The 12,746-nt window shown below is 47.5% G+C and overlaps 1 protein-coding gene across 2 annotated transcripts in view; it reads right to left on the bottom strand.

Annotated features, from left to right (window-relative positions):
• Nucleotides 1–10,431, bottom strand: part of LOC141051041 (uncharacterized) — a 91,441-nt gene extending 81,010 nt beyond the window's left edge. Inside the window, exon 1 of one of the 2 annotated variants that reach the window (XM_073547850.1) lies at nucleotides 10,291–10,431. In XM_073547850.1, coding sequence (XP_073403951.1) covers nucleotides 10,291–10,317 — 27 coding nt within the window. In that variant the 5' untranslated portion in view covers nucleotides 10,318–10,431. Of the gene's footprint in view, nucleotides 1–2,704; nucleotides 2,924–10,290 lie in introns of those variants that run through there. The other variant, XM_073547851.1, reaches the window with a different exon arrangement.
• Nucleotides 10,432–12,746: the final 2,315 nt, after the last annotated feature.

Here is a 12,746-nt window from a genome sequence, read left to right as displayed (position 1 = left end):
CCCCCTCCTGAGCCCCACTGTGCCTAAACCACAGTAAGCGGCCACATGTTTGGCATTATTGTAATGGAGAGAAGGCACATAATTTACAGGTGTGTATTGCCAGACACAGAAGCTGAGAACAATGTGGTGCTACACTGTATGGGGGCACAATATATGGGTACTAGACTGGCAGATTTGCAATTCTCCAGAGTAAAGCATGGAGTGGATGTTACAAAATGGTCATTGAAGCCATAGATTAATTCATTGAGAGGGGTATTTTTCTACAACAGGGTCACTTTTTGGGGTTTTCTGCTGTTCTGGGACCTTTGGGGCTCCGCAAATTTCTCCCGCAAACTATTTGAGCAAAATCTGTGCTCCAAAAACCAAATAGCGCTTCTTCCTTCTCAGCCATAATGTGTGGCCTAACAGTAATTTCTAACATCATATGGGGCAGCACCACATTCGGGATAAATTGCGCAAGAAATTGTGGGGTCTAGTTTCACCTATTTACCCTTGTGTACCTGACACATACAAAAATTACATTTTTACCACTAAAGTCCTTTATTTCCACGTCTCAATGTCATAAAATTCTGTGAGGCACCTATGGGTTCAAAATACTCACTAAACCCCTAGATGAATTCCTTCAGGGGTCTAGCTTCTATAATGGTGTAATTTCTGACGGTTTTCTGCTGTTTTCACATGTCAGGGGTTCTTCAGAGGCAACATAGCATTCATAATCTATCCCAGGCAAATAGCGCTCTTTCCTTTCCTAGCCCTGCCATGTGCCCAAGCAGAAGTTTTTGACCACATATGGGGTATAGTTGCGTTTGGAACAAATTGCCATGAAAACACATAAAGAAAAAAAGTATATGCACACAAATAGGGATCACCACAAGGATATGATAATCAAAAAGTATCAATTTTATTAATGGACACAACAAACAGACACTTTGTTTAAAAACAATTAAAAAGTCTGAACAACCAGACACTGATAACAAAACAAAGACAATGGGTCATTTTGATAAATAGTTAAATACTATGGGTCCCAAGGCCAACCATTCAGTATAATGCCAGGTATCTGCTAGTTACCATAACTTAAGGCCCCGTCTCACTAAGCAATCTCGGTAGCGAGATCGCTGCTGAGTCACAACTTTTGTGACATAACAGCGATCTCACCAGCGAGATCGCTGTGTGTGACAGCGATCAGCGAGCGGCCCCCCTGCCGGTATCGCTGATCGCTGCAAGAAACCTCTGGACATTTCTTTGGTCGCTGGTCTCCTGCTGGCCAGCACGCATCGCTGTGTGTGACAGGCGGGAGACCAGCGATCATGTGTAAAAAATAATTAAAAAAATAAAAAATATAGTTATTCTCACCTTCCGACGTCGCGTTCAGCCATCCTGCCTCTCTCCACGCTCCGGTCCCAGTGATCCTTTGCACGAATGACCGCGAGACTTTGTTATCCCGCGAGACTGTGACATCTCGCGGACATTCATGCAAAGGATCACTGGGACCGGAGCGTGGAGAGAGGCAGGATGGCTGAACGCGACGTCGGAAGGTGAGAATAACTATATTTTTTATTTTGATTCTATTTTTTACAGGATGGCCAGCGATGCCGGGCGCTCGGCATCGCTGTGCTGATCGCTGGTGAAGCTGTCTGTGTGACAGCTCACCAGCGATCACATAGCGATTTACCAGCGATCCTGACACCTTCATATCGGTGTCAGGATCGCTGGTAAGTCGCTTAGTGTGACGGGGCATTTAAGGTCTATCAAATCAATTGTAATGGCAATCATGACCTTGGATCAAAAATACCATATTATCAATAACTACTATGGTTACATAGAGATTCTACATATGCCATGAATAGAAAATTGAATACTTATCATGTTGCCAACACAAATAAACATACATTAACAAGTCCCTTTCCCTAGCATGATATCACCTGGTTTCTGAGGATGAACAAGCTACCGGGTAGGTTACATGGGACCCCCAAACCCACGCGTATCAACACAGTGATGTGTCTTTCTCATCCCATGTAACCTACCCGGTAGCTTGTTCATCCTCAGAAACCAGGTGATATCATGCTAGGGAAAGGGACTTGTTAATGTATGTTTATTTGTGTTGGCAACATGATAAGTATTCAATTTTCTATTCATGGCATATGTAGAATCTCTATGTAACCATAGTAGTTATTGATAATATGGTATTTTTGATCCAAGGTCATGATTGCCATTACAATTGATTTGATAGACCCTAAGTTATGGTAACTAGCAGATACCTGGCATTATACTGAATAGTTGGCCTTGGGACCCATAGTATTTAACTATTTATCAAAATGACCCATTGTCTTTGTTTTGTTATCAGTGTCTGGTTGTTCAGACTTTTTAATTGTTTTTAAACAAAGTGTCTGTTTGTTGTGTCCATTAATAAAATTGATACTTTTTGATTATCATATCCTTGTGGTGATCCCTATTTGTGTGCATATACTTTTTTTCTTTATGTGTTTTCATGTCAATCCATTTATATGCACTAGGTGATCCCGCCTAAATTGACATTGTGGATGGTGCCCGTTTATTCTATATCTTGTGGAACAAATTGCGCAACAAATTATGGGGTCCGTTTTCTCCTATTATCCACTATGAAAATTACAAATTTGGGGCTAAAACAACATTTTCATGAAAATTTTAACATGACTACCTAATGTTATCAAATTCTGTGTAGTACCTGTTGTTTAAATGCTCAATGAACCCCTGGATAAAATCCTTGAGGGGTGTAGGTTCCAAAATGGGGGTTTTCACTGTTTAGGCAAATCAGGGGCTCTCCAAACGCAATATAAGGTCAACAGACCATTCCATCAAAGTCTGCGTTCCAAAACGTCATTCCTTCTTTCCGAGCCCTTCTGGGCGCCTAAACAGTGGTTTTCTTCCACATATCGGGTATCGGCGTACTCTGTAGAAATTGAACAAAACATTTTTTGGTCCATTTTCTCCAGTTACCTTTGTGAAAAGGGTAAAAGTACATTTTTGTGGGTAGAATGTGATTTTTTCTTTTATTTTCACAGCTATACATTATAAACTTCTGTGAAGCACCTGGGGGTTCTTTAAGGTGCTCATGACACATCTAGATAAGTTCCCTAAGGTGTCTAGTTTCCAAAATGGGGTCACTTGTGAGGTTTCCACTGTTTACGCACATCAGGGGCTCTCCAAACGCGACATGGCGTCCACTCTCAATTCCAGCCATTTTTGCGTTCAAAAAGTCAAACGGTGCTCCATCCCTTCTGAGCCCTGCCGTGCGTCCAAATAATGGATATCCCCCACATATGGGTTATCAGCATATTCAGGGGAAATTGCATAACTAATTTTAGGGTCCTTTTTCTCCTGCTACCCTTAGGAAAATAACAAATTTGGAGCTAAAGTAAAATGTTTGAGAAAAAATGTTAAATGTTCATTTTTCCATTCCACATTGCTTTAGCTCCTGTGGAAGAGTTAATAAACTTCTTGAATGTAGTTTTGGGGGGGGTACAGTTTTTAGAAAAGTGTCACTTTTGGGTATTTTCTGTCATAAAGGCCCCCAAAGTAACGTTAAATGTGATGTGGTCTTTAAAAAATGGTTTTGTAAATTTTGTTGTAAAAATGAGAAATCGCCGGTCGACTTTTAACCATTATAACGTCCTAACTAAAAAAAAAATCTGTTTCCAAAATTGTGCTGATGTAAAGTTGACATGTGGGAAATGCTACTTATTAACTATGTTGTGTGACATAACTCTCTGATTTAAGGGCACAAGAATTAAAAGTTTGAAAATGGCAACATTTTCACATTTTTCACCAAATTTCCGATATTTTCACAAATAAATGCAAGTCGTATCGAAGAAATGTTACCACTGCCATGAAGTACAATATGTAATTAAAAAACAGTTTCTGAACCAGTGGGACCCATTGAAGCGTTCCAGAGTTATAGCCACATAAAGTGACACTGGTCAGAATTGAAAAATTTGGCTTGGTCATTAAGGTCAAAATTGGCTCAGTCACCAAGGGGTAAATGTGAGTATTAATATTTTTACTATTTTCCAGAATTCAGTTTTTTCTTCATTCCATCTACTAATAAATCCTATACATTTTAGACCACACACAACAAGCAGTTTCTCCCTCGGAGTCGGCAGCTGAATACGTTTCTCATAGACTCATCTTCCATAACGCTAATTCTCGTCTCATTTACCGACACTGGAATCGGCATTAGCAATACTGCAGGAGATATTCATTACACGTGACAGGAGGAATAACTACTTCATGGTGAGGACGACATCTTCATCTTCTACTACGGCTCCAGAAACATATCTGGCCAGAGTCCGTCACTGACTCCATCACCACCGGCCGCCTGTATGAATGTTTCCTGTCCTTTTTATCAATTTTTAACACGACATCTGCCGTAAATGTACGGCACAAATTGGTAACAGGTGTATGGATCTGGCTCACGCGGCGAGCCCGCATCATATCCAGCAGGTGATGGCTGCGTGTTACAGCCAGGACCTGCCACTACCAATCACAAATCTAGCAGTGTTCAGCCCACGATTGTTATCCTGTTAAATGTTACTGCAAAACTCTGACAGCGGAAATTAACACGCGTCGGCATCCATGTGCGAAATTCTCTCCACCCATGGGCGTGCCTGTGATCGTGGGTCGCCATGTCAGTCGGAGGCCAGCTGATGACCCCTGTGTCTGTCAGTATGGCGCTCCTTTGGAACCCTGCTTGTGGCTGGGCTTCAAATGAGACCGATTTTTGCTATATGCAGTGACGCATTGGCATCGCTGTACACAGCACAAGCCATCAGACAATTGCAGCTTCAAGTCACCTACGAGGGTTAACAATAACAGTGAAAAGTAATAAAAATGTTTTAAAAAAATATGAAAAAAAATTAACAAATTTTTTTGGTTGCCACAAAAAAGGCTGAAAGACACGATCAAAAAGTCACATCTATCCCAACATGGTACCAATAAAAGCGTTGTCTCATACCGCAAAAAAAAAGCCACCACACAGCGTCATAAAAAAAAAAAATAAAAATGTTACGGGTCTCAAAAAATTGTGACCCAACGTAAAAAAAAATGTATTTTTTGTTTGGTTGCAAACTTCTGATTTTTTTCACCCCTAAAATAATAAGAAAAAGGACATGTTGGGTATCGCTGTAATCATATTGAAGAGGAGAATTATATTCCATGGTCATTTTTACCATAAAATGTGCATTGCAAAAACTATTTCCTAAGAATAATGTCAAAATTGCATTTTTTTTCAGAAATTCACAGCACTTGGAATTTTTTTTCCCATTTTCCAGTACATTATTTGGTACAACTTCTCCCGCAAAAAAAAAACCCTCACGTGTCAATGTGGACAGAAAAGTAGAGTTTTGGCTCTGGGAAGAACATACAAAAATGGAAATTGGCCCGATTGTGAAGGGGTTAAAAATGAGATTAAAAATAAATGAACCCTTTAAGGCACCATAATGTTCATGTTTGTCACATGGCTATTTAATTATTTGGGTTTTTTTTCCCCGAAAAGAACCATAGATTTAACCCCTTAAGGACCAGGGGTATTTTTGGTTTTGCATTTTCATTTTTTGCTCCCTTTTTTCCCAGAGCCATACCCTTTTTATTTTTTGGTCATGTGGGCTCGTTTTTTGCGGGACAAGTTGTACTTTTGAATGACACCATTGGTTTTACCATGTCGTGAAACAAAAAACGGTAAAAAATTCCAAGTACGGTGAAATTGCAAAAAGAGTGCAATCCCACACTTGTTTTTTGTTTGGCTTTTTTGCTAGGTTCACTAAATGCTAAAACTGACCCGCCATTAGGATTCTCCGGGTCATTACGAGTTCATAGACACCAAACATGTCCAGGTTCTCTTTTATCTAAGTGGTGAAAAAAATTTCCAAAGTTCATAAAAAAAAAAATAAAAGTTGCCTTTTTCCGAGACCCGTAGAGTCTCCATTTTTTGGGATGTGGGGTTGGGTAGGGGCTTATTTTTTGTGTGCCGATTTTTAAAAACTTTTATTCTTACTTGCTTCAATAGCCTCCATGGGAGACTAGAAACTGCACTTGTCCAATCGTCTCTGCTACACAGAGCAGGGCTCCAGTCTTGCTCTATGTAGTAGAAATGCTCACCCGCAGTCACATGACAAGGGCGCCAATGGGAGGAGGGAATGACGTGCTTCCTGCGCGTGCATGTTAAATGCCGCTGTCAGAGTTTGACAGCGGTATTTAACATGTTAACAGCTGCGGGTGAATGGTGATTTCACCCGCAGCTGTTCCGGGCACATGTCAGCTGTACAGATCATCTGTTCAGTCCTGGAAAAGGTGCTGGCTCATCGCCGGAGCCCGCACCTCCTCAGCCGGGAACACACATATTCTCCAGACAGGGGTCCTTTCTGTCCCAGACTGGGACACACCTCCTGCCTCAGGCAGTCCTGCCTGTGGGCTCTCACCAGGAAGCAGGAGCTTCCTGCTCCCTAGAGGCTGCCGGCACAGCCCCCTCAATTATAGTCCTGCTGTCCCTGCCTCTAGCATGTGCATAGCAAACACAGCACAACAGTAATACATGGCATACACAGCACACTTGACAGCGTAAAATACAAGGGGATAACATTAAGGCATAAGTGGTACATAACATTACACATTACTGAACAACACCAGAACACTGATATGTTAACATACAGGTACACCATCCAGGTACTGCATAAAGTGCACAGGACCAACACACGGGAGAGAGGGGAGACAATGAGGTTCTCCGCCACCTCCTCACAATTACTTGATCGTGGATGATGGCTGGGCTGCTACACTACCAGGAGACCTAAAAATGGCCTCTGCAACATATGAAAATCTATTAGGCCCTGCCAGAGGCAGAGTGTAGTATGATATCTCTTAGACCCTGTACACATTAGATTAAAATCAGGTAACACCTCTGATCTGAGCAGGATCGTCTGCTGCCTAATGTATATGGAGGCCTCCTGACAGATGACAGGTGAGTGACGGATGAGTAATGGTAAATTACAAAGGCCGATCCCTTCTGTTCACTCTGGAGATAATCCTTTGCCACAGGAATCTGCCAGCAGCATTCTCATACAGACCACAGGAAGGTTCGGGCAACCAGAGTGTTCATGTGTATGGGGGAGTCAGGAGAGATCGCTGTGAGCCGCAGGATTGTTTGGCCGACAGCTATCTACTGTGTATGGGGCCATTACTATCACACTGACAGGCAGGAATAATACCCCGCACTACAGTAGTACAGGGCATCACCGGAGCAATCAGAGGCTTCTATGTTGAATGATCGCACTAATGAGGATTGTGGAAAATAATTTAAAAATAGGTTGTAAGTGAAGAAAATACACAAACATCAGAGTTATGGAAATAAGAAACTATGGGGAAAACAATCTCCTGCACAATGTTGGGGAAATCCCGTCCACAACGACTTTATTATACTCTATTATCCTATACAACTATCGTGTGGTGATTATCTCATATGTCCCCGGATCAACTGTACAGACATTAAGAATGTATTTATTAGCCAGAGGGGTCGGTGGGACCAGACTGTAGGGGGCACCATGTAGCATCATACTGTGTGTGGGGGATAGCGATACTAGGGGAACATTATACTGTATGTGGGGGGGATGACTGTACTGGGGGAACATTATACTGTGTGGGGGGGGATGACTGTACTGGGGGAACATTATACTGTGTGTGGGGGGATGGTGGTACTGTGGGAACATTATACTGTGTGTGGGGGGATGGCAGTACTGTGGGAACATTATACTGTGTGGGGGGATGGTGGTACTGGGGGGAACATTATACTGTGTGTGGGGGATGGCGGTACTGGGGGAACATTATACTGTGTGTGGGGGATGACGGTACTGTGGGAACATTATACTGTGTGCGGGGGATGGCGGTACTGGGGGAACATTATACTGTGTGTGGGGGCGATGGCGGCACTGGGGGAACATTACACTGTGTGTGGGGGATGACGGTACTGGGGGAATATTATACTGTGTGGGGGGGATGGCGGTACTGTGGGAATATTATACTGTGTGTGGGGGATGGTGGTACTGGGGGAACATTATACTGTGTGGGGGGGATGGCGGTACTGTGGGAACACTATACTGTGTGTGGGGGATGGCGGTACTGGGGGAACATTACACTGTGTGTGGGGGATGACGGTACTGGGGGAATATTATACTGTGTGGGGGGGATGGCGGTACTGTGGGAATATTATACTGTGTGTGGGGGATGGTGGTACTGGGGGAACATTATACAGTATATAAGGGGATGGCGGTACTGGGGGAACTTTATACTGTATGGGGGGATGGCGGTACTGTGGGAACATTATACTGTGTGTGAGGGGATGGCGGTACTGTGGGAACATTATACTGTGTGTGGGGGATGACGGTACTGGGGGAATATTATACTGTGTGGGGGGGATGGCGGTACTGTGGGAATATTATAATGTGTGTGGGGGATGGTGGTACTGGGGGAACATTATACTGTGTGGGGGGGATGGCGGTACTGTGGGAACATTATACTGTGTGTAGGGGATGGCGGTACTGGGGGAACATTATACTGTGTGTGGGGGGATGGTGGTACTGTGGGAACATTATACTGTGTGTGGGGGGATGGCAGTACTGTGGGAACATTATACTGTGTGGGGGGATGGTGGTACTGGGGGGAACATTATACTGTGTGTGGGGGATGGCGGTACTGGGGGGAACATTATACTGTGTGTGGGGGATGACGGTACTGTGGGAACATTATACTGTGTGTGGGGGATGGCGGTACTGTGGGAACATTATACTGTGTGGGGGGATGGTGGTACTGGGGGGAACATTATACTGTGTGTGGGGGATGACGGTACTGTGGGAACATTATACTGTGTGTGGGGGATGGCGGTACTGGGGGAACATTATACTGTGTGTGGGGGCGATGGCGGCACTGGGGGAACATTTCACTGTGTGTGGGGGATGACGGTACTGGGGGAATATTATACTGTGTGGGGGGGATGGCGGTACTGTCGGAATATTATACTGTGTGTGGGGGATGGTGGTACTGGGGGAACATTATACTGTGTGGGGGGGATGGCGGTACTGTGGGAACACTATACTGTGTGTGGGGGATGGCGGTACTGGGGGAACATTACACTGTGTGTGGGGGATGGTGGTACTGTGGGAACATTATACTGTGTGTGGGGGATGGCGGTACTGTGGGAACATTATACTGTGTGGGGGGATGGTGGTACTGTGGGAACATTATACTGTGAGGGGATGGCGGTACTGTGAGAACATTATGTGAGGGGATGGCGGTACTATGGGAACATTATACTGCATGTGTGGGGGATGGCGGCACTGTGGGAACATTATATAGTGTGTAGGGGGATGGCGGTACTGTGGGACATTATACAGTATATAGGGGGATGGCGGTACTGGGGGAACATTATACTGTATGGGGGGATGGCGGTACTGTGGGAACATTATACTGTGTGGGGGGATGGCAGTATTGTGGGAACATTATACTGTGTGGGGGGGATGGTGGTACTGGGGGGAACATTATACTGTGTGTGGGGGATGGCGGTACTGGGGGAACATTATACTGTGTGTCGGGGGATGGCAGTACTGGGGGAACATTATACTGTGTGTGGGGGATGACGGTACTGTGGGAACATTATACTGTGTGTGGGGGATGGCGGTACTGGGGGAACATTATACTGTGTGTGGGGGATGACGGTACTGGGGGAATATTATACTGTGTGGGGGGGATGGCGGTACTGTGGGAACATTATAATGTGTAGGGTTCAATAAAAGGGTACACAAATTCTGCATTTCCAAGGCTAGGTTCACATCGCGTTAGTGCCATCCATTTAACATATCGGTAAAACGGATGCGCTAACGCTGATGTCCTTTTTGTCTTTTTTACCGCATGCGCTAACACATGGCAGCATTGCGTTAGCAATAGAGGTCTATGCACAGCGAATGCATCCGTTGGCTGTGCGTTAAACCTAACGCACACGAAAAGGCGATAGACCGCGTTCGAAGGTGTGTCACAAAGTAACGCATCATCACTAACGCATGCTGATCTGGACATGTGTTAGGTTGTGTTACCGTAATAGATGCCAATAGGTGCATTAGTGCCGCTTAGTACGTATGCATTAAACGGATGGCACCTAACGCAATGTGGACCTAGCCTTAGAAAGCGACAACAGAAAATCACCAAAATAGTCTCAGCGCTGAAGGGGTTACTGCCCCGTGCTCTTCCCAGTAATGGGGAATCTCCAGCACCTACCTCCACCTGCAGAGCCGCACTCCACATATATGGCTGCTCTGTGCGCACAGGACCTGGGATGAGGTCACAGGAGGGGAGGAGTCAGGGGTCACATGATCAGGGGCCTCAGAGTAGGCAGGACTCTGCTATGCTGGTTGTCATGGTGCTGGATGAGGGGAAGTTTCTGTGTGGGGTCAGGAGGGGTTTACAGGGGGGATGTAGCAGAACCGTGTGTGTACGAGGTGTACAGAGCGGAGCCGCGTGTGTACGAGGTGTACGGAGCGGAGCCGCGTGTGTACGAGGTGTACGGAGCGGAGCCGCGTGTGTACGAGGTGTACGGAGCGGAGTCGTGTGTGTACGAGGTGTACGGAGCAGAGCCGTGTGTGTACGAGGTGTACGGAGCGGAGCCGTGTGTACGAGGTGTACGGAGCGGAGCCGCGTGTGTACGAGGTGTACGGAGCGGAGCCGCGTGTGTACGGAGCGGAGCCGTGTGTGTACGAGGTGTACGAGGTGTACGGAGCGGAGCTGTGTGTGTACGAGGTGTACGGAGCGGAGCCGCATGTGTACAAGGTGTACGGAGCGGAGCCGCGTGTGTACGAGGTGTAAGGAGCGGAGCTGTGTGTGTACAAGGTGTACGGAGCGGAGCCGCGTGTGTACGAGGTGTACGGAGCGGAACCGTGTGTTCACGAGGTGTATGGAGCGGAGCCGCATGTGTTGTGTGTACGAGGTGTAGGGAGCTGAGCTGCGTGTGTACAAGGTGTACGGAGAGGAGCTGTGCGTGTACGACGTGTATGGAGCAGAGCTGCGTGTGTATGAGGTGTACGGAGCGGAGCCGTGTGTCTACAAGGTGTACGGAGCAGAGCCATGTGTGTACGAGGTGTAGGGAGCTGAGCTGCGTGTGTACGAGGTGTAGGGAGCTGAGCTGCGTGTGTACGAGGTGTACGGAGCGGAGCCGTGTGTATGAGGTGTACGGAGCGGAGCTATGTGTGTGCAAGGTGTACGGAGCGGAGCCGTGTGTGTACGAGGTGTACGGAGCGGAGCCGTGTGTGTACGAGGTGTACGGAGCGGAGCCGTGTGTACGAGGTGTACGGAGCGGAGCCGCGTGTGTACGAGGTGTACGGAGCGGAGCCGTGTGTGTACGAGGTGTCTGGAGCGGAGCCGTGTGTATGAGGTGTATGGAGCGGAGCTATGTGTGTACAAGGTGTAGGGAGTGGAGCCGCGTGTGTACGAGGTGTACGGAGCAGAGCCGCGCGTATGAGGTGTACGGAGCGGAGCCGTGTGTGTATGAGGTGTACGAGGTGTACGGAGCAGAGCCGTGTGTGTACGAGGTGTACGGAGCGGAGCTGTGTGTGTACGAGGTGTATGGAGCGGAGCCGCGTGTGTACGAGGTGTACGGAGCGGAGCCGCGTGTGTACGAGGTGTAAGGAGCGGAGCTGTGTGTGTACAAGGTGTACGGAGCGGAGCCGCGTGTGTACGAGGTGTACGGAGCGGAACCGTGTGTTCACGAGGTGTATGGAGCGGAGCCGCATGTGTTGTGTGTACGAGGTGTAGGGAGCTGAGCTGCGTGTGTACAAGGTGTACGGAGAGGAGCTGTGCGTGTACGACGTGTATGGAGCAGAGCTGCGTGTGTATGAGGTGTACGGAGCGGAGCCGTGTGTCTACAAGGTGTACGGAGCAGAGCCATGTGTGTACGAGGTGTAGGGAGCTGAGCTGCGTGTGTACGAGGTGTAGGGAGCTGAGCTGCGTGTGTACGAGGTGTACGGAGCGGAGCCGTGTGTATGAGGTGTACGGAGCGGAGCTATGTGTGTGCAAGGTGTACGGAGCGGAGCCGTGTGTGTACGAGGTGTACGGAGCGGAGCCGTGTGTGTACGAGGTGTACGGAGCGGAGCCGTGTGTACGAGGTGTACGGAGCGGAGCCGCGTGTGTACGAGGTGTACGGAGCGGAGCCGTGTGTGTACGAGGTGTCTGGAGCGGAGCCGTGTGTATGAGGTGTACGGAGCGGAGCTATGAGTGTACAAGGTGTAGGGAGTGGAGCCGCGTGTGTACGAGGTGTACGGAGCAGAGCCGCGTGTATGAGGTGTACGGAGCGGAGCTATGTGTGTACAAGGTGTACGGAGCGGAGCCGTGTGTGTACGAGGTGTACGGAGCGGAGCCGTGTGTGTACGAGGTGTACGGAGCGGAGCCGTGTGTACGAGGTGTACGGAGCGGAGCCGCGTGTGTACGAGGTGTACGGAGCGGAGCCGTGTGTGTACGAGGTGTCTGGAGCGGAGCCGTGTGTATGAGGTGTACGGAGCGGAGCTATGTGTGTACGAGGTGTATGGAGCTGAGCTGCGTGTGTACGAGGTGAGCGGAGCGTGTGTGTACGAGGTGTACGGAGCGGAGCCGCGTGTGTACGAGGTGTACGGAGCGGAGCCGTGTGTACGAGGTGTCTGGAGCGGAGCCGTGTGTATGAGGTGTACGGAGCGGAGCTATGTGTG

This window comes from Dendrobates tinctorius, unplaced genomic scaffold (assembly GCF_039654945.1).
Source record: "Dendrobates tinctorius isolate UK_male_01 unplaced genomic scaffold, ASM3965494v1 ptg000155l, whole genome shotgun sequence".
Lineage (NCBI taxonomy): Eukaryota > Metazoa > Chordata > Amphibia > Anura > Dendrobatidae > Dendrobates > Dendrobates tinctorius.
The sequence above is the reverse complement of the archived record's forward strand: the minus strand, read 5'-3'. Positions and strand labels throughout refer to the sequence as shown.